The sequence below is a fragment of the Ceratina calcarata genome, unplaced genomic scaffold (genome assembly GCF_001652005.2).
Source record: "Ceratina calcarata isolate Rehan_Ccalc_2016 unplaced genomic scaffold, ASM165200v1 scaffold180.2, whole genome shotgun sequence".
Taxonomy (NCBI): Eukaryota; Metazoa; Arthropoda; class Insecta; order Hymenoptera; family Apidae; genus Ceratina; species Ceratina calcarata.
In genome coordinates this window covers 901,347-925,784 of record NW_017139431.1, presented here as the reverse complement: position 1 = coordinate 925,784, position 24,438 = coordinate 901,347, and the positions used below count along the sequence as shown (strand labels likewise).

General features: G+C 44.4%; 1 protein-coding gene across 5 annotated transcripts in view; it reads left to right on the top strand.

Moving 5' to 3' along the window:
• LOC108633032 (hemicentin-1) overlaps positions 1-23,985 on the top strand; it is a 142,213-nt gene extending 118,228 nt beyond the window's left edge. For 2 of the 5 annotated variants that reach the window (XM_018037957.2, XM_018037958.2), the window contains exons 4-8: positions 12,744-12,954; positions 15,091-15,150; positions 16,711-16,861; positions 17,558-17,718; positions 20,998-23,985. In XM_018037957.2, the coding sequence (XP_017893446.1) occupies positions 12,744-12,954; positions 15,091-15,150; positions 16,711-16,861; positions 17,558-17,718; positions 20,998-21,098 (684 nt within the window). In that variant the 3' untranslated portion in view covers positions 21,099-23,985. The remainder of the gene's footprint in view (positions 1-12,743; positions 12,955-15,090; positions 15,151-16,710; positions 16,862-17,557; positions 17,719-20,997) is intronic. The other 3 variants (XM_018037959.2, XM_018037961.2, XM_018037960.2) reach the window with 3 other exon arrangements.
• Positions 23,986-24,438: the final 453 nt, after the last annotated feature.

Sequence of the window (24,438 nt, the reverse complement as noted above, 5' to 3'; positions counted from 1 at the left end):
GAATGGTCGGATTTCGTCAATGTCAATAAAATGCCATATAATCATACTTAACTCGTTAAATACTGAAAGTAGAAGAAAAATGCATAGAATCTTTCTTATAAAGGATGTCAGTGCCTAAAATTTCTGTATAGAAAGCTTTTCGACAGCGTCATTAATTAATTGAATATTTCCTTCTATACTTTTTAGCACGTAGTTATTTATTATTAGCATTGTTCTTCCGACGTCTGATTTCTTTTTAATCATAGGAAATGCGTTTTTCTGAAGTACATAAACTTTCGGGATTGATTGTATAGCCAATACATCCTTAATTGAGATTTTTAGATACTAGATCTTTTAAGTTTGCAAAAATGCCGCTTTTATTAATCGGTCAGATAAGCATAACTCCGTGTCCGTTCCTTCGGAATGTTTTACATTCAAATCGCATTATCCCTGCCATATGAATACTTGCCCATCTTGGAAAATCTCGATGGACGTGCCCGACATTCGTATCTGTTTCCTTGGATGGAAGAACCAACTTTCGTGATAACAACCGCTTACCAACCGTCGAACGTCCCTTGTATATATTTGTGATACGCTTCCCGAAACTTTGTTCAGATTTGGCGAGTATTTCCGGGGCCGATAGACCCGCTGACTTACATCATCAACGGAGGCCAGGATTTAACGAGTTTCTTCGTTGATCTTATGAAATTGAGTTGATACATCGCTCCGAAGTATCTCCCGAATCTCACGATGAATTTAGTTAAGGGCGAGGCGTAGGGCGGCTAGGATTAATATTTGTTCACCGTTCAGGTGAAAATCTCGCGGATGAAAGAGGAACACGCGAGGGAAAAGGTTAGTGTACCTAAGACAACGTTTCCTGGTATGTTTGAGATCCTTTTATTTGCTCCTTTTCCACGTTTCCCTCCGTCTTCCGGACTCGTTTGCCAAACCCAAGACCCGAGGGCCCGACACTCCCACTTGACTTTACGACTCGAGCCAGATTAGGATTTATTTTAATCCTAAATGACTGCTACACTTTCATTTCGTCGTTCTTTCTTTCGCTCTCCTCTCTCGTGTACACACGCTCCTTCCCTCGGGCACTCGGTCTTGCTTTTTTTATCTGCGAAACGAAATTCCTTCTGTTTCGACGTAAGAACCTATCTCGCACAACCTCGAATGTTTGTCGTTCGGACACGCGTATGGAGATCAAGGGTAACTTGATTTCCACGATTTCGAAAATGCATACGATTGATTACGATCTTCAATTCTGCCCGTATGCTGGCAATTGCAAACTCATACCAAATGCCTCGAATCAATTGGCAAATGTCGTCGAATTGCACTCAAGATTTTTTACTAGTGAATATTAATCTGTCACGATTCCAAAAGCCCGAATGAACAAAACCTTACTATCGGATAAGACCTAATTATGTCAATTTCGAGAAATTCATATGTATAACGTTACTTATTATAATTATTGGCAAGCTTGCTAATTATTGAAAAATTCGGACAGGAATCTAATTTATAGCAGCAGAATATTTTGACATTCATTATCCACGTTCCCTTTATCTAACTTATCCAACCGCGGCAGGCGCCGCGTCGCATCGGCCGACATACTTTTTTCTCTTCCTTTCATCGATGCAAATGAAACGGTCGCGCATCGGTTCCATCTACCCGACATTGTTCAAAATTCACCGACCACGAGACCGTGCCGTGTGCCGTTGCTCCTTTGAAGCGCGGCGCATCTTTCTGTAGGTTTTATAGGAAATCGATATGAGCGCGCGTGGAGCGGTTCGTTTTAAAGGAATGATCGACGACGCGACGCGACGCGGCCGCGGGTGGATGGTCCACGCACGGACACGTTGACGCAAAATCGAGAGAGTAACAACAAACGGATGACGAGGAAAAGAGAAAGAAAGACGACGAAAAAAGGGGAAATAAACTGCCATAAAGTCGCGCGATCAATCACGCGCGGCGCTCGACGCGCGTAATTTTCGTTAGGACAAATAAATCCAGTCACGTTTGTATCTGTCTATGTGCGCGTGCACGTGTGTCGCACCGGTGCAAACGAGACTGTGAAACTACCATTTGGTGTCGACCAAAAAAGAAACGGAGAGGGAGAGACGTGTCGCGTTATTAGAGACAGGTACGTTAAAGGCAATTCGATTTAGCTGATACAATTTTAAGGCTAGATACACGGTCGAATACGGTGACCAGCGTTAAATTTACGATTAATGAAATAACCCGATCTCTTTGAACGGACGCCTGTTTTCACGGGCCCTCGTAGTTTATTTTGCACGTGCAATGCGGTCATTAATTACGTTGAACAAACGCGTGTAAACGTCCGTCCCACTTATGCGAATAGTTTCATTTCGGCGCAAAGCCGAGCCTGCGGTGCGGGCTTGTTGTCGCGTTAAATATCCGCGCCGCGTCGTGACGATACTTTGACCATCTCCGTTCGCCTGATCAACGGGCTGTAATTAATTTCGCAGCCACTGTGCGACGGTCGATCGCGTGTAAGTACATTGTTCATCATTGCATTGTGTCTTTGCTCGTTCCCTTTGAACCAAACTTCATTTTACTACCCTCAACGTGGTAATGGATTGATCGATTCGCGAGTTAATTGTGGCGACTTGTCATAATTGATGTATGACACGGACGTTTATTCGTGTTCAACGTTTGCGGATTTGATAAATTGCCGAATTTCGACTCTTTCCGCCGCTGCGTATCAACTTTGTCATGCAACCTTATGGAGCAACCACTGTCAAACGACGTCATGAACATGTAACGTTGAATAATGACTTTGCTGACATGGTTTCAATTATGCTTAAACATACAAGAGAAGAAACTTAAATTTAATCGAAATAACATATTTAAATAATTAGAGTATTAAATTTCAAGGCAAGAGAGACTGCTGCAAATTGAATTTTCAATATTTAAAATATTCCCGAAAGCATTAATGGATTTCCATAACGGGACTACACGTCGAACATAACTTTTCCATTTAACATCTCGTCGACCTTTGGCTCTTGATTGATCGATTACCCGCGAAAAATGAAAGTAATAAAAAAGTTACATAGTTGCCGTTCTCTGAAATGAGGTGTGTGTTTGTCAAAAGTATGGAAATATATTTTCTCAGATATTTTTCATTTATGATTTATGTTCTACGCAAAGCAATTAAACAAAACTTCCTGTCAAGGCGAAACTTCACTCGTATTATATATTTTTCTTGAAAACATTTGATCTGTCAAGTACTATACTTACTCAAACAATTCTGAACCCTTCCAATCCGCAAGCTTCGACACGCGACGAGTTCGCGGTTTAGCGTTCGTTAACGTTAACGTCACATCCCTCGAAAGTTGCCGAGTCCTGAAAGAGAAGGAGCGTGAAAGTGCAAACGCATCGCGTCCTTATTCGTCGAATTTAGATGAGCTTCGGTCGAGAACGAGATTCTCGATACACGGTGAATTTCTATTCCGGTCCAGACACCGGCGTTATAAATTTATAGCGTTCGCGGATAAATCTGGATTCAAGGACGGTGCGTTCCGTCGAGATCTCGTCTGGCTATCATCGAGGAGATGGAACGATCTTCGAGGTGAGAAACATGGAGGTTAGGCAAGCGTGAGGAGAGAAGGAGGACCGTTCCTCGTATCTAGGGAGTAAAGAGCAGAGGAGGATCGTGCTCGTCAGACGGCGCTACGAATGCAAATTTAACTTTTCCTTTCTCGCAAAAGAAGAGACGCCGATGAAAGGCGGCGAGGATAAGTGGATTGCCGACGTTGCTGGATGAGGTGGCTGTAGAAAAACGATGGAAGGAAGGATGGTGGGTCGATGGCAGTGACGCGAAGCCACCCCTTCGATCTGACAAGCGGAGCTTACGTAAGCGACAGCCGTGCTGTCTTTCAAATTACTTCTGGTGTTCCACGCTCGCCCCTTCCTCCCGCGAGTTTCAGCGTGACTTTTCGCCCGTGGAGATTTACGACTTCAGCGGCGGTTTTCTTGCGACCTACCCGCGAATACGTTCTGCTCGTTCTTTGTTCTTTGAGCCAAACGGCTCACGTTGTTGGGGATTATTCTTTTCAAAACCCAGTAGTAGGGATACATTTCTATTTTGATTGAAATGATTTTAACAGCTCAGTGGAAAACATTTATTCTAATAGAGGTTCACAAAACTTGTAGAAAAAATTATACTTCCACTACTGTACAATACATATAGACAACACATGAAACAAGTAAAATCGACTGACGTTTGAAAAATATAACGCGTAAGGAAAATGAAATTTTATAACTCAGAAGCTCAGTTTCCGCGAAGAAGATATATTTGACGAAAGTAATTGCGGAAGACTTCGGACCCGCAGAGATGGGAATAAATTTCAACCGGTTACGGGGGGAGTAGTATTTTCACGCGAGGGAAACAATGGTTACGCGAATTACAGTTGCCTACAACGTTGCAAGACGGAAGAGGATGATTTCTCATTCCGAATGAAGAGTAACGTTCTCCCTGCCCCTTGTTGCCTCTCGCCCCCCGTGGATATCGACTTCCCCAGGTCTGATCGACGTCCCCATGGAATTTTACTCCACTGTTAAATTATTTGAAACAGCTGTTGAACGCTGTCTCCAGTTTAAACGTGATCTGTCTGTCAGATTACCAGCGAATCACATCGAATGTGACGTCGGGCTAATGCAGCGCAGATCAATGTGTCCGATGTAATTTATGTAACTGCATCCATCACGTTACTTATTAACGTGCGCGCAAACAACAGCGTTGAATTATGGATCGACCAACGTATCTGTTCTCGTGGCTACAAATCTTCCTGCGCAGCCGTGCAAGCCCGTAATTCGCTTTTTGAAACTTTTACAATCTTCGATTCGATTATAATCGTCGGAACTGAACCCAATGATTTTCGGGCAAAATAAAATTAATCAAGTGTACATGTGTGCATCCTCTGACTGGCACGCGGCAACAAATTGGAATGAACGTTTTCCAATCAATCCGAAATAACTACTGATTCCGGCAGAAAACAGGATAAAAGAAAAGAGAGCTCGGGAAATCTACCGAATAGAGGAACAGAAAAAAGGCAAACACCGAGGGTCCGGTTCTTTGCTACCTCAAACGATTCTCGTTCGTATCTGATCTGCGCTGTTTTCTCTAGCTTTCTAACTGCTTAAATATTTCCATTGGCTAATCACAGTAAAATAAATACGATGAATGCTGATAGTAAATGATTTGATCTTCAAAAAGGATCTCATTCTTCCACAATTTTTCATTCATTCGTTTCATCTGAAAGTATCTTCACACCTCGAATTAATGATTTACCAGCAGCGCAATGAAAAATCGCGAGCCTTTATGAGAGAATTTACTTTCCAGCGTCGAATTAGGCGTTCGACATCCATTACACGGCTAATCTCGTTTCTTGCTCGCCACGAACTGTTCCGATTCCGTCGAATTTCCGCGATGTATCATGAACGAATGCGTATGCACGACACGGAGAGCTCGGTTCGTAAATCGGCCGTATCCCCATAATCGGAATTCTTCCGGAAACGACTGGGTGACGGGGCGAAAAGCAACGGCCAGCCTGGATATATTGCTCCACGGCGACACAGTAATGGCGGTGTGTCGCTGTGTAGACAGCAAAGTAAACAGGTGATCGATATTGTCTGATTTATGCGCCGCGGTGGATGCGGACGATCGACGAGGCCGCGATCACGCTCAGGAGTGTTTTCAGAGCCTGCATTCGCAAGCAATGGCCGAGGTTGCGCGACCACCTGCCTACATAGCTACACCTATTCACGCGCCACGTGCTCTGTCAGCGAGCAAAATACGCGCACACATTTGACCGCGGACACGTACGACACGCATGGGAGAACGGAGTATGGGGAGGAACCGATCTACCTGCTCCGAATTTCTGATTTTCGATATTGACGAGCGAACGACGCGAACCCTCCTCACCTCTCCCCGGCACGTCGCCTGGGCTTCTTTTTTCACGGACCCAACCCTCCGATTCAGAGCAGCTCGCACGTACCGTTTATTGGCCGACGGCTCGTTGCACGCGGTAGTTGCGCGGATTTATGAAGCGGCTCAGAACGGCTCCCGTTCGGACGTCGCACGGCGAATTTTAAAGAAAGACGTGCGAGAAACGAGCCGGCAACTTTTCCCTCCGCGGCGAAGTTATCGTTACTCATTGTCAGGCGGAGACTCCCGTGTTCGCGAGTTTCTCGAACAATCTATCGACGAACTTTGTGAGCACCTTAATGGAGATATTGTACACGATCGGTAGAAGCGATCGTTAATAACGAGTATAAGGGGGTTGGTTATGAAGAAAAAATTTTAATCCAGAGAGTAGAGTGTAATAAAATACTGTATACATTATTAGTATCCAATCACTGAACGTATTTTTTTTTATATCATGTCATTATTCTTTATGGAAATGTTTGAATCCCGCTTTTGACATTAAAAGAGCGTGCATGTAAAAAGTGTTCAAGTGTATATATTATAATATAATTTAGAACTTCGAGCGCCAGCTATTATTCCATCGACGATTCTACCATGCCGTAACACGTCGAGTGCAGAGGATCGGCCGAGTATTTGGCCGACTCTCAGAATAGTTGAACGATGAGAGCGCGAGAGGGGATGGGAGCGATGGAACGAGGATAGCGGAAGTGCGACAATGAGAGAATGCGCGCCGACCTGCGGACTGGAAGGAGTTCTCGGCAGGATATATGGACACGGAGGAAAAAGGCATCGTTACCAGAGGCTCATTAACGGGAACTATCCCCAAGACACCCCTAGCAGAATCTTCCACTCGAGCCAGAAGCTTTCAGAGGTTGCAGACCGCGCGTTAGGCTATGTATGTATGAGAGCTGCGCCGTTCCAATACTAATTAGCCCACCGCGTCGGTCCGATCGTTGGTTCGCACAAACACTTGTCTCGTCTTTTTTCGTCCGATTCGTTTTCGTTACCTACGGTTCTCATTTTTCTCCGAGTTTCTTGCGTTAACTCGGCCCCGTGAAATAAACTACATTCGTCGCTAGACGAATTCACACGGAAACGAAGCAAAAGTTCGTTAAGGAGAACAACGGATCCTACGTTTCTTTTTTGTTGTTTTACTTTTCTTTTAGTTTCTTCCCATTGCCTTCGTTTTTCTCTCTCTGTCTCTTTTCCCACCTTTCCGGCCCTAAGCTTTCACGCGAGACTACACGAAATTTGGACCAGTGCCATGCCTAACTGTTCCCCCGTGTACGCTTCAGGTTGCCGCTTCTGAAGTTCGCCCAATTACCAGGCATTAGTCTCGTTTCATCTCGTCGAGGGCGCGAACAGCGCAATTTCCTCGGCGCTCCTGCATTCGCTATTATTTCATTAGGGGCGCGCGTTTCTTCAAGGTGTAATACACTTCGCTCGCTACTATTCTTAGTCAAAGAAATTCGAACAACTCGTATTGTTACGAACACAATTTACTCCAGCTTTTAACAACGTTAAAATTCATAATTGTGATTATTTTCAACCTCATCTATCCGATATTGTCAGTTTTATTAACGTAGAATAGGAGCAATCGCCTGAAAATTGTCATGTTGAACGTCTCGTCACAGTCATTAATGTAGTCTCCGTGATAAATTGTAGGATGTATTGTCATCGAAGTGAACAATGATCCCAGATGAAACGAGTATCTATCTCGAGTCAACATCATGCTCAGTTGCGCTACGATAAAATTGGTTTATGGTAGCATTAAGTGCAATACGCTATCGGCTTAGGAGGCTAGCGATTTAGTGTCCTGCATATAGAGTGTTATAAATGTTGGTCCGCTTCCATTTCGGCATTGGCTGAGTAGCACGGCTGGCCAAGTAATGAACGACCGTGCGAGTGAGATGAGCAGCGCTGATAGAGAGATGTATAATAGGCGACCCACTGAGAGGAAGACAGAGAGAAGCTGGAATCGATGGAATATTTCAAGTAATGACAACGATAACGATGGTGACGATAATCAACGAGCAACACCCACGTCGAACGCAGTTGCATTTCGCTGCAACGGCGACGATGACGAACGATAGTCACAAGTTGGGGCCGGGAGGGGGGGGGGGTCAAAGGACGAGTAGAAGCCATTAAATTGATACCACCTGCTAATTGGTATCTCTAATTTCTATCCCGGTTGTGTACCGAGTAGCCTACGATAAAATGATCGTCGGTAGATATGAGTGATTGACATTCCGGCAATAATTTAAACTCCAGGTAAACCGCGTGTTCCTATCTCGCACAGAAGGATCCCAGAAATGCGATTTTGATACCGCGATACCCCGACGTGGATAACAGATTTCATTTTGTATTTTCGCTATTCTGTTCTCGCTGCAAAACGACCGTGAATAATTCATGAATACCTCTTGGAATAACACCTTAACGGGCTGCATAATGTTGTGAAATATTACAACGTGCAATTCTTTATATAAACAGTTCTCGTATAATATATTTTCATAATTCAGTACCATAACATCGTTTATTTAGATTGTAATCATTTTAAGATTTCAGTAAATCATTTAATATTGAAGTAGCACGGATGCGGTAAACGTATTATTTTAAAATTCATCTGCATTCGTTTGCAGTACGAACCTCATATTGTCCGTCAAACAATGTTAATTTTTACCAGAATCTCGCGTACACCAAATAATTTCTATGCATTAAGCGTATGTACATATGTTTTTATTCGTTTGACTTAAACGAGAAAGACCTGAGTATTATAAAATATGTATTTTATACCTACTTCTTCCTTCTTCGTTCGTTCATTACGTCGTCTCTATTGCACAATGCGCCATCGCACTGAAGTGTGCAATAGTACACAGCCGCGTAACGTCGTCTCAGCATTCGAATTGTAGATCATAAATGAGTTAAACAGTCGTTACACGATATAGACACGACGCGAAAATACAGGATTCTGTTCAGCAACGCAATGTCTCAGGTACTTCTATTCCAACCGTCAGTCAATGTTTGCGGCGCGTGTGGCGCGCGGTAAGCGCGGAATAAAATTGAGGCAAACCGATCTGTCTCCCTTAAATTGATTGACACACTCGGCTACGGGTGCGAGCACTACGAGAGTCGGCGGCGGCGGCGGCGGTGGCGACGAGAGGGAAATAAGAAAAGCGTCGGCAGAGACGGCGGTAGCTTGGCACCTAGATAAGTACAAGCGGAAACCTACATCGAGTCGTCTGTAAATCGAGTTTACCATGCGACGAACGGCTGCCATCATTTCAACTGTCGTCGTCGCCCTTTCCCTCTCCCTTAGACAAACTCGACCTACCGCGGTACCTGCGCGGAAAACCTTTTATCCCGAGAAATTACCGTGAATGGCTGGGAAAATCGTCGTTCCATGGTGCACAGAGGAGAAGGTGGGGCGAGGTCTCCATTTTCTTGCCACGAAAGGGAAACGGCTGAGACGTTTCGCGACCCCTTCCTGCTCAGGATACGCGACGCGACTTGCTTGCGCGTCGAGGCCGCAACAGTCGTCCCGTCGACGTCGTTTAGAAAATGCCTGCACGTACGTACGTTGCGGCTCACGCTCGACGTTACACGGGAGACAAGGGTTGCCGCGAAAGCGTAAGAAGGAAATATTCCACGGCTTCAAGAAATTTCTCGCGTCCCGGGGAAAATTCGTTCGGCGTACAGCTGCGTTTCTACTTCTCCCTCGCACCACCATTTAAATTGCTACGTATTTTTTATTCGATTTTGTCCGAGCCGCTTCTTCTTTCCTCGTTTCACCTTGCCCTACCTTAGTTGATCCGAGGGCATCCGAAATCTCTGGAGAAGCCTGGACGCGGCAGTAACGTTGTAGGATTAATAGGAAATGGAGATCGCGTTGAAGGTGCACGTAGCGATACAAAGAGCCTGCCGTTCCAGGCGGCTTTCGGGTTGACCTAAGCAGAAAATACCGGAGTCTAGTTGGCTTCGAAAGGCCAAAGCCACTGAAAGCTCCCTTACGCTGGTTACCAACCGGCAAATTGCGCTCGGAGATGTTTTACGTAGCGTGCGATATCGCGAGCATCCAACCTTCGCCGACTCACCGCACCGACCCCTTACCTTCCCCTATCGCTCCTTTATATCCTTTTCCTCGTCCGTGAACGGGGAACACTAAACGAGAAGACGAATCTTCGTTCTTCGACAATCATTTGCAAGAATATAGAAGTTCATCTCTAGCGAAAAGAGTCGGTAAGTTCAAAAGCCCTTTTAAAAGCAATGAGGAATTTGAGGAAAGAGATTCCAGAAACTCAGGCCAGGTCATAATTCCAATTTAAAATCAGAGAACGAAACTTCGGGAGAATGGAAGCCGTTCCGTCAGTTTTTCCCGTCCAGCTCGAACAATATTCATGTTTATGAGGCTTCTTCACTTTATTCGATCTGTTTGATCTCAGTGGAGAAATATTTTATTACCTGGCTAATTAAAATACGAGCGCCTCTTGATGAGACGTTAAAGGCGTTCTACCGCGCTGTCAGTGGCGCGCTTTTTTCTGCACCGATTTCGCGCCTCGTTGTGCTTTAATGGAGGCGAAAATTCCACGGTAACACGTACAGCACGTAACATACTTGTTCTACACCCAATAATCTGAACGCCGTGGGGCGTGGGGCGAGTTCGAAACTATAAGATGTTCATGGGTGGAACTTACCAAGAGATTCAACCCCGCGGGGGGTTAAGGGCCGCAGGAGTTGAAAGATATTTAATTTTCCCCGGCGGAGTAGCTGCTCTATTAGATATAAAAGGCGCGAAACGATAACTAGTCCGTTCCTATCGTAGAAGGTACCGCGCGACGATAAAAGATGGTCCGTGCTCGAAATTTATACTCAAAGGATCCATCTTTCTCTTCTTCGCTCGCACTATTTCACCCTCCCCACCTCGCATCCTTTTCATGCGGTTCGTTACGGGTGCCCGAATTCGCAGAATAAATTCGCGGAACATGTCTGGCGTGAAACGCGGCCTCAATTCGTGTCAAAATAACGCAAATTCCAGCCGAGAGGAATTTCCTGGGGTACGAAAAAAAAAAATTGTTTTCACCCCTCGCATTCGAATCCTCCGCGGTGCGACGGATTATTGTCGTGGATCCGATCGGAAACGGAATTATTCCAAACGACGTGGTAACGTCGTTTAATTTCGTATCGATTTTTACCATAATCTGCGTAACGTTCGCCATGAGATCGAGACAAGCCAAGCAGCGATCGGAATATAACACGTAATTAAATAGCAACACGATTAATTCGCTAGTAGATACTACAGCGGAAAGCGTACCATTATCAGGCACTCAACGTCGAAAACTTTGTCGAGAAATTTGAGCATCTTAACGTGTTCCTTTACCCTGACAGATTGTACTCCCCCATCGGGATTCACAGCTTGTTCTTCTTACATCTCCACCAACCCCCAGCGTCTGTCTCTGTCTGCCTTCCATTCTATTCACAATGTTTCTGCATTGTAGAAGGATGCAGACGAAAATAATTAACGAGAGCCAGCAGATCTTTCCGTGGAACATACGTTTAACGAGACCTATTGCTAGGGGCTAGAAGTGCCGGCACCCGTGAACGCGTCGAAGGGCTGGTGGATCCGTGAGGGGTAACTTTCGGCATAGGAACAGCCGCCGCGTCGTGGACCGGCGCATCGGCACGTGCGTGTGTAATTGTCGAACGTAGCACCGAGAGGCATTTAACGATCAACCATAAACGTCGATAAGCGGATAGAAGTCCGGGAAATTTCGAACATTTTTCAACTACGATCACGGCGACCGGTCCGACCGGTCCCCGATATCGAATCCACTTTATTAAATTTGTCGGACATTTCTATCGATTCATTGCGGTCGTTAGCGTGCTCGATTATTCCACGATAAAATGTTCAAATGTACATATATATCGTGATAAAAGTTTTACCGGGTGCAATTTGTTCAATTCCTACGTGATGGTTTCAACTCCGGACTGTCGTTAATTTTACTTAATGTACAGTGTACTGTAATAAAAATCGTGCGATTTGTGAGGACGTAATATATTTTTGACAGACAGACATTCTATGATATAGACGGGTCTTGTATGCAATCATCACTTTCTTTGCGATAGAATAGCAAAGACCTGATATCGCCAAATCCAGTATTACATTTACGGTTGCGTGTTGTAATGACGTGTACACCAACCATAATGCTGTTTGTGCTCCAGCGCACGTCGAAAATTTGATACGCTGTTTGTATGATTAGTAGATCGCCGCAGGTGTACCGATAGATCAATGAAAATGTTATTATTCGACTACTAACAGATTTAGCGGATGTGTATCACGTCAAACGTTGCATTTCGCCTCGTCTATTTCATATAGATGCAATAAGCTGTGTAACACTCTGACACAACCATAAACGTCACGTATTGATCGATCAGTTGTTCGCAATTTTATGAGAAATTAACTCTGTTCATTGCGTCGCTCAAAATCAGTTGCTATTACATTTGCTAATTACGCTTCACCATCTTTGTGTTATAATTTCTTTACGATTTTGTGATGCCGGTTCGTAGTTTGCAACATAATATGAAAATAATTTGACTTGTAACAAATGAAATATATCTGCGAAAATAAGGTCGATCGCTTCTTCGTTTCGAATCTTTCCATACGAATGCCAACGAAAAGAAGCTTTCCTCGATCCAAAGGAAAACGTTTCGAAACGAAAACGATTTGCTAGAGACGAGCATTGCGACGTTTGAGCATCGAAGCTTTCGTTAAGATTCCAGCGAGCATTGTGAATCTGAACCAGTGTTATTCTGATTCCAGGTATCCTGGATACGTAAAAGGGACATACACATATTGACCTCATCCGTCCACGTGTACACGGGGGACGACAGATTCTCGGTGAAGCATCCGGAAGGATCCGACGAATGGACGCTGCAGATCGGTTACATTCAGCCACGCGACGCCGGGGTTTACGAATGCCAGGTTAACACCGAGCCCAAAATGAATTTAGCCTTCGTGCTGAAAGTCGAAGGTAAACGCCACAGTCGCGTCATCATTATACCTACGATTAATCCTTCGGCGATGGAACAGATCAAAGAAGACTCATGCTCGAAATTAAAGCGGTGGTAGCTCCTTTATTAATTATCTCTTTGTGCTCGTATTTCCTTTTACCTAAATCCCGTAAAGGAATTTTTGCTCTGTGAAAAAATTAGAGCGAACGACAGAGTCTCGTATTCACGAAATTTATTAACGGAAACTTAATATGAGCTCGTAAAGGAGGCCACGCGGAAGGATTAATCGCTTTATTAACGAGAGGAACCTTTGTACCGCTGTAAATACTCTGCGTAATGAAGTTTAGATAAGAAATAAGTACTTGTGTACGTGTCTATCACCTGATCGATCAGGAAAGACACTCTTCCGGTGTCCTATCTATCTACAACGCACCAGCATGATTGAAAAACGACTGAAGCTTTCCGCTTGCATGCCTGTCACCCGTGAAACGTTGAACATATTAAAGAAGTCGCGGTCTTCACCCTCTCTACTAAATATTTCATACGATTATTACTTCCTCCTTTCGGTATCGCATCGCTCGTCGTCGATTGGACGGAACGTTCCAGCGTACGCTAACCGTCGATTTCGTCTTCCGATACTTCCCGTTTAGCAATTAATTCGCCTAATTGATGATCCTGTCAACGTCGAGCGCACATTGCAACCACGCGGCCGCGACAACACTTCAGGGTACAAACAGCGGTTGACGTTACAGTGGCAATTAAAAGTCCTCGTGAATTATCGAACACGGCCGTGTACCGCGCGTGTTAAAGCGCGATCAAGTTACAGTCACGGGATCGTTCGAACATTAACAAACAATTTGCACACAGTTTAACTTCCCGTTGCGCAATTTATTTCGTTCGCACAATTTCCCTACTCGTTTACTTATACGCGCGGGTCGTTCGTGTGCGTTCCATCGTCGCGACCCCGTCGTTTCAATTAACTTGCGTTTTTTTCAATACCAAGTAATTACACGTTGAATCGCGATTGTTTAATTCTTTCTGCCCGGTCAACGTACAATAGCGTATACACGACAATGCGCCATCGTGTGTTAACGAGCGTCTATTATTTAGTGCGCTAAATATTTTATGGAACTTGATGATTACGCTTTATCGCGATTAATCGCACGGCCGGAGAACTGTAACGAACAATAATATAGATACGTACACCGTTTCGCATGTAGTTTAATCATGATTAAACGTGGCCTACGATAATGTCGGCTATCCAACCGATGTTTCAATAATTTCGCGACTAATCCCATTGATTAGTTGTACAGATAGGATTTAACGATAACGTCTCAATATACAGTTTTTAGTTCCTTACCAATGCTGGTCGTAATAACGATAGTCGATCGACTTTTTTCAACATCATCGCGCGTAAACTGTACTTCCGGAGATTCAAAAAGGCCTGCGTGCACGAACAGCGCTGTTCATTAATTATGTTCGTAACCTCTGCGTGTACCTGTCCCTATCACGAGCCGGCGCAGCGCGGCATGCAGCTGCGCATAACAGTAATTGCTCGTCAGTTGGTCGGGATCGATATTTTCGAACGACGAAATCCGATTACCATACTGTTAATTTACCGGCGAGGAATTAAATGCAAAGAAAAGGATAATTATCGTTGTAAAATGCCAGACTTTTTGCGTTATTATCGAGCATCGATTGTATCTTGTTTTATGTTCATTCTCGTGCGTGAAGCATCCGCGATCTTTCTATTGATGTTGAAAATTATGGTAATATTCGCGGTGAGCGATAAATTTTTCCTCCGGCGAGTTCACACGGATACGGGCAAAGATAAATGCGCGTACTCTCGGCGAGACTGTTATCGCGTTGGGAAAGAACGAGCTCGCGGGTCGAAGACGAGAAAAGAGGTCCGCGCCACGAACACTATGAATGAACAGTGATGCAGACGGTGCACATGATGCATACGTACGTACATACGTACTCACTCGCACGTATGTATGTACATACATGTATGCATCGTAGCCGAGAACGACGAGCGTAACCCATATCACGATGCTTTTGGGTGGCAGTTCAATCCTCGGGCCACGAACCCACGAAACAGTAGATCTCTCGACGAAATCGATTAACTCGATATCTTTTCTGTCCTCCCATTCCAGAAAGTGCCCCTGTCCCCGCCACCACCACACCGAACGCCATTCACCGGACGTTCAACTCAGGTTAGAGAATCACGCAAGAACAGAACTCCTTTTCCAAGCTGTTGAACTTGCTTGCTGCCATGGACGTTTTATTGCGACCAGTGTGTAGATCACCGATGCGATGTCTGTCTCTCTTTCTCTCTCTCTCTATCTATCTATCTATCTCTGTCTGCTCTCTTGTGCTGCTCGGCTACGTGCATGTCTGTGCGCCACGGCTCGTGCCCTATCAGTGCATGCAACGTCCTCCCCATTTAGTGTTAATTAATTCAACCCCCATCCTCGTCAACCGGACGGTTTTGTTTTACGAGGGCCAGTCGAGCTGACTTTAGCGGTAAAGATATCCGTTTCGCTGATCGTCACACAACGCGACACGGAAACCGACCACGAACCTTGGAATGGGACGACTCGTTTTCTAATTGCCACGAAATTAACATCGGTGGGATAATACTGTTTGACGGAGTCCCCGACGCCGCACGGGGAGATTAGTGAACGAGCTAATCGCGTGCGTGCTCGATCCGCTTTCCGGTGGATGATCCAAGTTACGCTTCCTGCTTTGATACTTTATACCATTTTGTGCTATGAAAGGAGATAGAGAGACTTATTTCGTCCAGCGAGCACTTTCTAAATAGTTTTGGAATATGAGCATATTTCTTCGATACTCAAATTTAGAAATATCCTTTGAAGTCTCTTTCAAGAATACTCATCTGCTTTAAATGTTATATATGATTCAAGGATAAAATAAGTCAGATCCCCTTCCAGCTGCGGAAAATTTGAAGGATGACTTTTCGGCTTTGATTGGTTGAAAAATGAATTCGGATTTTTGCACCCAGATAAAGAGTGAATGAAAAGATTTGATGTATGTTTCACGTGGCATTTGGCATGACCTCGATTACGCGAAGGCACACTGTGACACTTTCGTTTGATGAATGAATCAGTCATTAGCCGCTCGGGCATCTGGCTAGTACCGTAGGATTCCACTTTCGTAGCAATTAAAATATTCACGGCAACAACGTGAGTTTAGGCCGCGGTTTTTCCTTTCTGTTTTCGCCAAACCCCAACTTCGAAGTTCCATTAAAACTTCCATCCAAGATTCATTTCGAATGTTAGTCACGAGCCACGAAGTTGGCGAATACTCGTCGCCGACATTTGCATACAGTATTACACACATACAGAGACGCGCATAACGAATTTAAGTCTGTACGCTATAATTTGTTGACACCGAATCTTACGCTCCGTAATACAAACGGCACATTATAATTAAACGCAATTTAAAGAACAATTTGAATCTTTGTACACGGTACTCACTTTTATTACGACTAATCACTGAGTTGTTGTCACGCAAACGAGATTGTACGTCGCATTGCACGTGAACGTAAATTTTTCAACGCACAGTATCGTGTTTTGGCTTCGAGAAGTGGCTTCGGGACGCGCTTGAACAAACTTGCGGGATTCATGAGATAGTGTAGACATCGCGTTTTCTTCGGTAAAGGGAAAGAGAAGAAAACAGAAAGCAAATAAACGAAATTTAAGCAGCACCGAGGACGGAATGTTTAAGTGGCCGATTTCCGATGTGTGTTACAGCCGCTCAGGCGAAAATCCTGAACCCGGAAGACGTCTACGTGAAGAAGGGTAGCACGATAAGCCTCACGTGCACCGTTAATGTGCAAAGTACGCCGCCCAGCAGCGTTTCGTGGCATCACGGTGAAGCTGTGGTGGATTTCGACAGTCCCAGGTACAAGCCACTAGAATCAAGTTCTCGAGTTCTCTCCGTAAATGCCCCACCTCCACTTCCTCACCCTTTATATTTCACGTAGAAAGAGGAGGTGAACGAATCTACTTCGCTTCCGTTCGATTGGCTACGTTACGATTATTGCTTGCTCGTCCCATACAGAATGCACCGAACGCGTACACGTATTATACCTTCGCCTTTCCGACAAAACTTCTGCCATTTCCGTATCGTTTAAATAACAGATTTTCGATTCGCCGCGCCGCCGTCTGCTTTGCCGTGATTTCATTCAGAATACAACAACAATATGAGCGTGTAAGAGTATTGTGAATTACATTTTTAAATACGATTGCTTTACACCCGAACCTACTAGCTATTAGCTATACCCATGAATTTTGTAAAAGACACAGTATTACTGATAAACAATTTCCCGTTCAAAATACGTGAAAAAGGTTTCAATGAAATATCTGCATTATTTTTGTAACGAAAATCGACTAAAGTTTTCAGAAATAATAGAACTGTATTATCGTACGAATCGCGAAAACTAGATAACACGTGACACTGTGTCTCGGTGCTTGTCGAGGTTCGCGTCACGCGTGCAAGTTGCCGTAACGCGGCCGTCTAGCGCCCTTAGAAACTCCCAACAAATGTAATGCAACGTGTGTACGGTGGAATAGTAGCAAAGTATCTTTGATAATTCAGCGTTCACCGCAGGGGCGGGGTCTCCTTGGAGACGGAGAAGACGGAAAGCGGCACGACCAGCAGACTTCTGGTGACACAGGCCAGATTGAGCGACAGCGGAAATTATACCTGCATTCCCAGCAACGCGAAACCAGCCAGCGTAGTGGTCCACGTGCTGAATGGTAAGATAGTCAGCCAGCTCTTTTTATCCCGACGAACTTCTCATTCGACTTTGTACCGTCTGCCCTTTTACTCACCTCCCCCCGTTCACGGTTCAATTTAATTTCTTCCCGCACTCGGGCGACGATCAGTCTTGCGCTCAGTGATAGCTACGCCGTGACACTCAAATTTCTTAATATCGATCCGCACTCTTCTCGTGACACCGTTTATCTTGCTTGAAAGATATTTATTATTCGTCATCATTCGCTTCCGTGACCCTTACGAATTTTATTTAACGGATTAAATCGGGATTTTGTAGCTGTTGATTTTGAGAGGTTACAAATTCATCGAGTTTGATATGAAATACATGAAAAATTATTAACAATCTCGCGTGCGTACGAATGGCGTGTGAGTAATCCAGTGATTATTACAGTATATCTCGAATCGTTTCGATTAATTATTATTAAGCTGATTATATTGAAGGTGGAACGAAATTGGAATGATACGGGTTATCGCGAGAAGGGGGATGGAAAAGCGGAACGGGCTACTCGCCGAGGAAACTTGAGCTTCAAATCGAAGCTCCCGCGCATTCGATTCGTTTATTGGTTCGCGTTTTATCCCGGATCCGGAGAAATTTTATTCCCCCGTCGATTTATTTTTATACCCAGACTGATGCTATCTATTTTGAATCGATATAGCGGCTTTTTCAATACATGCCATCAATATGCGGGCATTTTTAGGCGCGTTCCTCCTCTCTTTTTTTCTGTACGTTCTATGCGAGTCGCTCAAACGTTTTCAGAGGCTACGTCATGCACACGCCCTTCCATAAACGTCGCTAGCAAATGCATTTAACGGGAGAAATCGCGCGGTAAAATCGGCGGCCAGAATTCCTTGCTAAACCGCAAATACTTTAACGCTCCGGTAATTCCAGCGTGATATTCGCCATCATTATTTTGTACAAAACAAGAATCACGTTAAAAAATCTATGAATGTCTTATTCGTAAATAGTAATAATAAATGTTGGCATTTAAAATAAATGTATGTTAGATAGGATATAAAAGTCCGAATATTCTGTCCATTTTTTTTTTTTTTTTTTTTTACTTTGTGATCGCCGTGCGGTGGCAGGCAGTAGTGTTTCGGTCGACCCGCCATCGATGCATATTAATATAAATAAATATTCGTGTCCACGGGTGACCGCAGGAAGCACGAAGTTCGGTATGAATTTTATTCAACCGAAACTCCGAGTCTGACACTTTGAAAATCATGGAACGCCGCCGCCGTCCGACGAACAGCAGGCTAGAGTCGGACGGCGAAGACGTATCGCCGCCCCTTCGCGCCACGATTGTTCGACAAATTCCACGACAATGGCTGTCCCCGTATCGTGGCTGTGCAACTTGAATGGCGGAACGGCGCGGCGCGGGACGGTAAAGAGGACGGGCTGCGCGGCGTGTTCATTCATCAAGCATCGAAATCCCTCATCATAAAGTTTGACAGGCTCGTATATTGGGGCCACGGCAAGTGTTCGGCCCTTCGTATGCGTACCTACGTACACTTGGTTTTGATCTATTGTCAGCCGGCTACACTCACGGTAACGTGTGCAATATCTTGCCGCGGCAACTTCACCAATTCGTACTGTCAATCATCGGCAGGCCCCCGCGAGAGCCTGATCGCGTGGAAAGTCGCGGCCTGAAGCACGTCACGCCGCGCTAAGCGACGACTTACTTCCCTTCGCCTGTCGTACAGCTCGTTGCTGCGGTCGTAATTTCAGACTGGCTGGCGTTTTAGGAAAATTAACGGTCGAAGCAGGCTAGAAGCAACATGAAAGCAGTGTTACAATGTAATCTTCCAGGTCTTCTAATTATATGACTCGTGATTTCGCTCGCATAATATAACGTCAAATGTGCATTTGTATTATAAATCTTTCATGGATGTAATAACTGAGTTATTATTATCTTTTTATTGACAATTTACATGCAAGTAAGAGTTGCAAGAAAGCACAACTTCTTGTTTGTCATATTTGAATAAATGGATTTAGCAAAATGCGAGAAGCTTCATAATTGGATTTAGTTCTGAGGCCGGAAATGATATTGAATAAAATGCCCGTGTCAAGAATGACCTGTCGTCAATGAACTGATGATAATCAACATATATGAACCATGGTTCAATGATTAGTAGACTCGATTCCATTAGCGGATTTCAATCGCGCATACTTTCGAGCCCGCCCCGATGCGTACGATAAAACGGCATCGATCGGCCGCTGCGCGGGTTTAAACAGTCATCGAGCACCGTTGCTCGTCGTTTCGGAATCTCGCGAATGATTCGCGGCCCAGGCAAAACGCCGGATTCCGGCGTAGGTGGCTGGCAGATGAAAATTAATGCTGTGCAGCTCGTCTGCATAATTAATTTACAATCTGGCCGGACACAGCGGGGATAGCGTTCCGGAATCGACGTTATTTCAAACACAGCTGATTACTCGGCAAAATTGACCGCAAATTTCAATTATTTCGCGATAAACCTGCGGCGCTCGGTGCCGCTCAGCTTATCCGTAGTTGCGCGCACTATCCGCGCATTAACGCAATTACGCGGCCGCTCCAGGCCGAGGGATCAACGACGAACGGCGTCGTTTTTCGGCGCACAGCCGCGCCGTGACACACCCGTGCCGCGCCGGGCTAACCCTAACTCGGCCTTCGGAACCGACCCAATGAGATTTTCGATCCGATCGTAAATCGGTTCTCCGCCGGGTGTACGGGAGGAACCGAACTCGTCTAACCGTGTTATACCGGCATCGTGATTATCTTTATTACTGCCGGACGTTGCGTACATTGGAGCTACCTCATCCGGTCGATACACCGTTAGCATTTGTCTGGATATATGAAATCTATGTATGGAAATCGTGCGCTCCTACAGAGGGGATAGTTTCTGATTAATGTTACTACGCCGTATCCCCGGTGGCTTCGTGCTTCCTGCTGCTTCCGTAACTAGTTAACACACAGCGTTTGTAGCAAAAAAAATAAGTTGAATAGTGATAGTCAAGTTTCCTAAATGAGTACCTATGTACGGGTTGAAATAGAAAATGATACGAACATTTAAGTCACTTCAATTAAAATACGTGCGCTGAAGGTATATTGCTTACACGAAATACACGGGCATACATTTCTTGCTCAACGGAAAAGCAACAATGGGACTCGAGTTAGTCTAGCTGTAGCTTGTTTCTGGAAAAAAGAAAGAAAATTGTGCGACAAAGCAGAACAGTAGAATTGAGGGTAAGTAGAAAGTAGAACGAGAGTTGTTCTCTGTTACAGGGGAACATCCGGCGGCCATGCAACACGGCGGCAGCTGCGGCGTCACGCCCACCATTCTATTGGCGACGTTTACACTGGTGATTTCGAATCTGCTAAGGTGAGCAGCCTCGTTGTGAATCGTGCGGCTTCGAAGCTACGAGCTGTTCGAGCTCGTCCCGTGAACCGGCTGCCACATAGACCAGCGTCGCACGCAAAGGTAAAATGTGAACGAAGGATACCACGTTCTCCGCTCGAGAAACCACAAGCGCAGAGGTCGCGGTGAAAAGAAATGGAGAACGTAAGGATCCAAGCGTGGACAAAGTGTAGTGGATCTGGCCTGTGTGATAGACGTGAATAGTGCAGCTCGACGTTGCATACGCACGTACGTTTTTACCTTGAATTTGTCCCACACGAACTATTATTCCTATGTCTATTTCTCTAGCAACTTTCTTGTGTCAACTGCGTGTGGTTCGCGTTGATGTGGCTCTTTCGTAAGGTATCGTGTATGAAAAATGACTTTCGTTTGATGTGACCCGCGTTGCGTACTTACGAGCGTCTCGTTTGAAATTGCGAAACGGATGCGATCGATGGAACGTATGTGTCTGGCGTTGTTCCCGGACGGACGAGAGCTCGTCGAAGAAATCGTCGGGCACGCGAATCAAAGGCTTACAATCGGACGTCGGATAGTCGATTAATTACCGTTGAACCGTATCGCGTAGATAGAAGTTTCTCTGTATATAAAAGAAAGAAAGTGGGGACGGCGTTCAATAAATAGGGTTCGTTTGTACAGCACAACGTGATGAGAAACAGGTCGGATCTGGGCAGTGTTTGTACATAGAGGAACAGGTTCGGTTCCCCTCTAAAATCTCGTTTTAAAGCGTAGGATACTCGACGATTATCGCGCACTTGGAATCGAATCACACACAATTTGTCCAGATCTGATTGATTGGCCTGCGTCAGCATCGAGATATCCGTAATTTCATCGTTACTGATTATCGATCAGAGAAATCAGTCGGCAACGTCGTTTCAAAATTTAAAAGATTTTTCATCGACGTATAATCGTTCTCGCTCTCGTGTTTAGAATTTAATAATTCATCGATCAGGCTCGGTCCTTTTCTGTTTGTTCGAAGGGGACGGTATCGATTCATTGTTGCTCACTGTAAGTTTTCTGAAAAACGCTATTGTTTTATCGGTGCTTGTTATTTTCTAAAATGATTATTTCCGACTTAACTTCTCACGATTAAACTTCGCTGACACGTCGTCGTTTAACGTCTAATCAAAATGCAATCACACTCTTCAAGAGAATTATATATCTTGTAAGGAATACGAATTCTACGAAACGCGAATTATATAAATATATATAGAGCTCGTGTATAGATAAGCGTAAACGAGGATAATGTAAATGTATAATTAAGAGTATCGCTAACAGGTGTCCGTTATGTGAAGAAAACCATTCCGTTACTATTACCGACGTCAAGTACAATTCGACGAGAATGAATTAGAAGTACGTGTGTAAAAATTTCAACTGTCGATCGAGCATCGAATTTAATTTAAGGTAACTACGAACATTATCGACACGAGGTACTAAACAAATTGATTTCCGTTTCTTCTAATCACACAGACATTTATTCGAAGTTAACGCGCAATCCGAAGACACACACACACACACACACACACACACACACATAATAGTAGTAAACTTGAATTAATCAATCAATAGATTTACTACGAATATACAATGTAACGATCGAAAGAGAGAAACGATATCATAACGGTATAGTGAGTTAAGGCGCGACTTAATTATAATAGGTCTAAATAGATTTTTTATAATGTTATACCACGTGGCGAGGAATTAAATAGGACATACGTACGTACATATACGCGGTGTGAAACGGACTGCCAGAACAACACGTTAATAGTGTTAACAATTTTGCAGCGACGATGCGAGGAGATTCGCGATACGACACATTATTCCTTCTTGTATAGTTTATACAGTAATTTATGTCGTTGTGAGAGGACAATATTTTCAAGTTGACTCCTGAAGATAGCATTAAAGTAACATGAAAAGCTACAAAAAAAAGAGACTAAAAACGAGACTAACGAGACGCGAAAGAAATTAAGCTGATCGGCCAGGCCGGTTTTGGATGTTATTCGTGTGTGATATTATTCAAAAAAGAATTTAGCATTTTCGGGACGGATTTTGACAATTGAAATACCATTGGACGGAGCGTACAAGGAAGAATGCGAGAAGGAGAGGAGAATAAAGAGTTGTCAGAATCGGTGAACGAGAATTTCTATTCTTTCCTGATACGTGCAGCAGATGCTCTACTCTGGATCTTCATCGAGTCTCGTTCCTTTGTGTTCGATTCTAATGATCTAGGTTTGATGTCACATATTCGTAGATACAGTTGACGTCAACATTCCGCACGGTGATCGGTCACCGATTTCAAGCGCGAAATTGAACGAGGAACACAGTATATTCGACGTAACTCGTTCGCTCGGAGACACGCGTTAACTGTCAATATGTAATCAGAAAAATGAAACGGGGAAATGTCGGGGAACGCGTAAAACGCGTCACGGATCTGGGATACGATCGTCATCCCATCGCCGATCGTGTATTTCGATCATTGCCCGTTTGTCGCCGGGTTACAACTCGATAACGCGACTGACCGATCGATCGTCGAGATACAGAAGATCCCGTGCTATTCTATCCCAGTCCCGGTGTCGAGCTTTACACGTTAATTATGTCACTAGATAATCGCGACCCGCATAATTACGGAATGTTGCACAATTTATAGTTAAGCCTAGATCGCGTTGTACATAAAGAGAAAGGGGAGAAAAATTCATAATCGATAATGTACCATGTTATAGAGAACAGTCAGCATGAATCAAAGTGGCAGTGATAAGAACAAAAAAAAATATTGCGGCAGAAACGAGTATGAACTATTATACTGTAAAGATATTCATCGACGTGAATACTGTTTCAATAAATGTAATGATGATATAAAACGACTACCACGTTTCGTGTGCACCCTCCGCATCGACATTTTTCATTTTCTCTCCGCTCATTCGTCGTCTTTATTTTTAACCGGGGTAACAACGAAACTGTTCTCCGTTACTCTTGGCACGTTCCTTGCCAACGCGACGCGACGCGACGTTACCTCTCGAGATCGGAGCGATACGCAAATTACTTGAACGTTTGCACACCGTTCGACGCAATTTCTCGCTGCAGCGGTGGAAAACGAGTTTGTTGTTTGCCCGAGCGACGGTTACCAAACAGTTTTGATGATTTAAAGAAGCGAAAGGGAAAACAAGGAACGGCGAGGAGAAAAAAGAACGGTGATCGATAACACTCAACCCGAAAATTCCGATTATACGTGAAACTGCTCGAAAATTTGATCCGACGCTTTATCATCGTCAGCGGCGCGGCGACGTGACCACAAGAAGCGTCACTTAATCTCG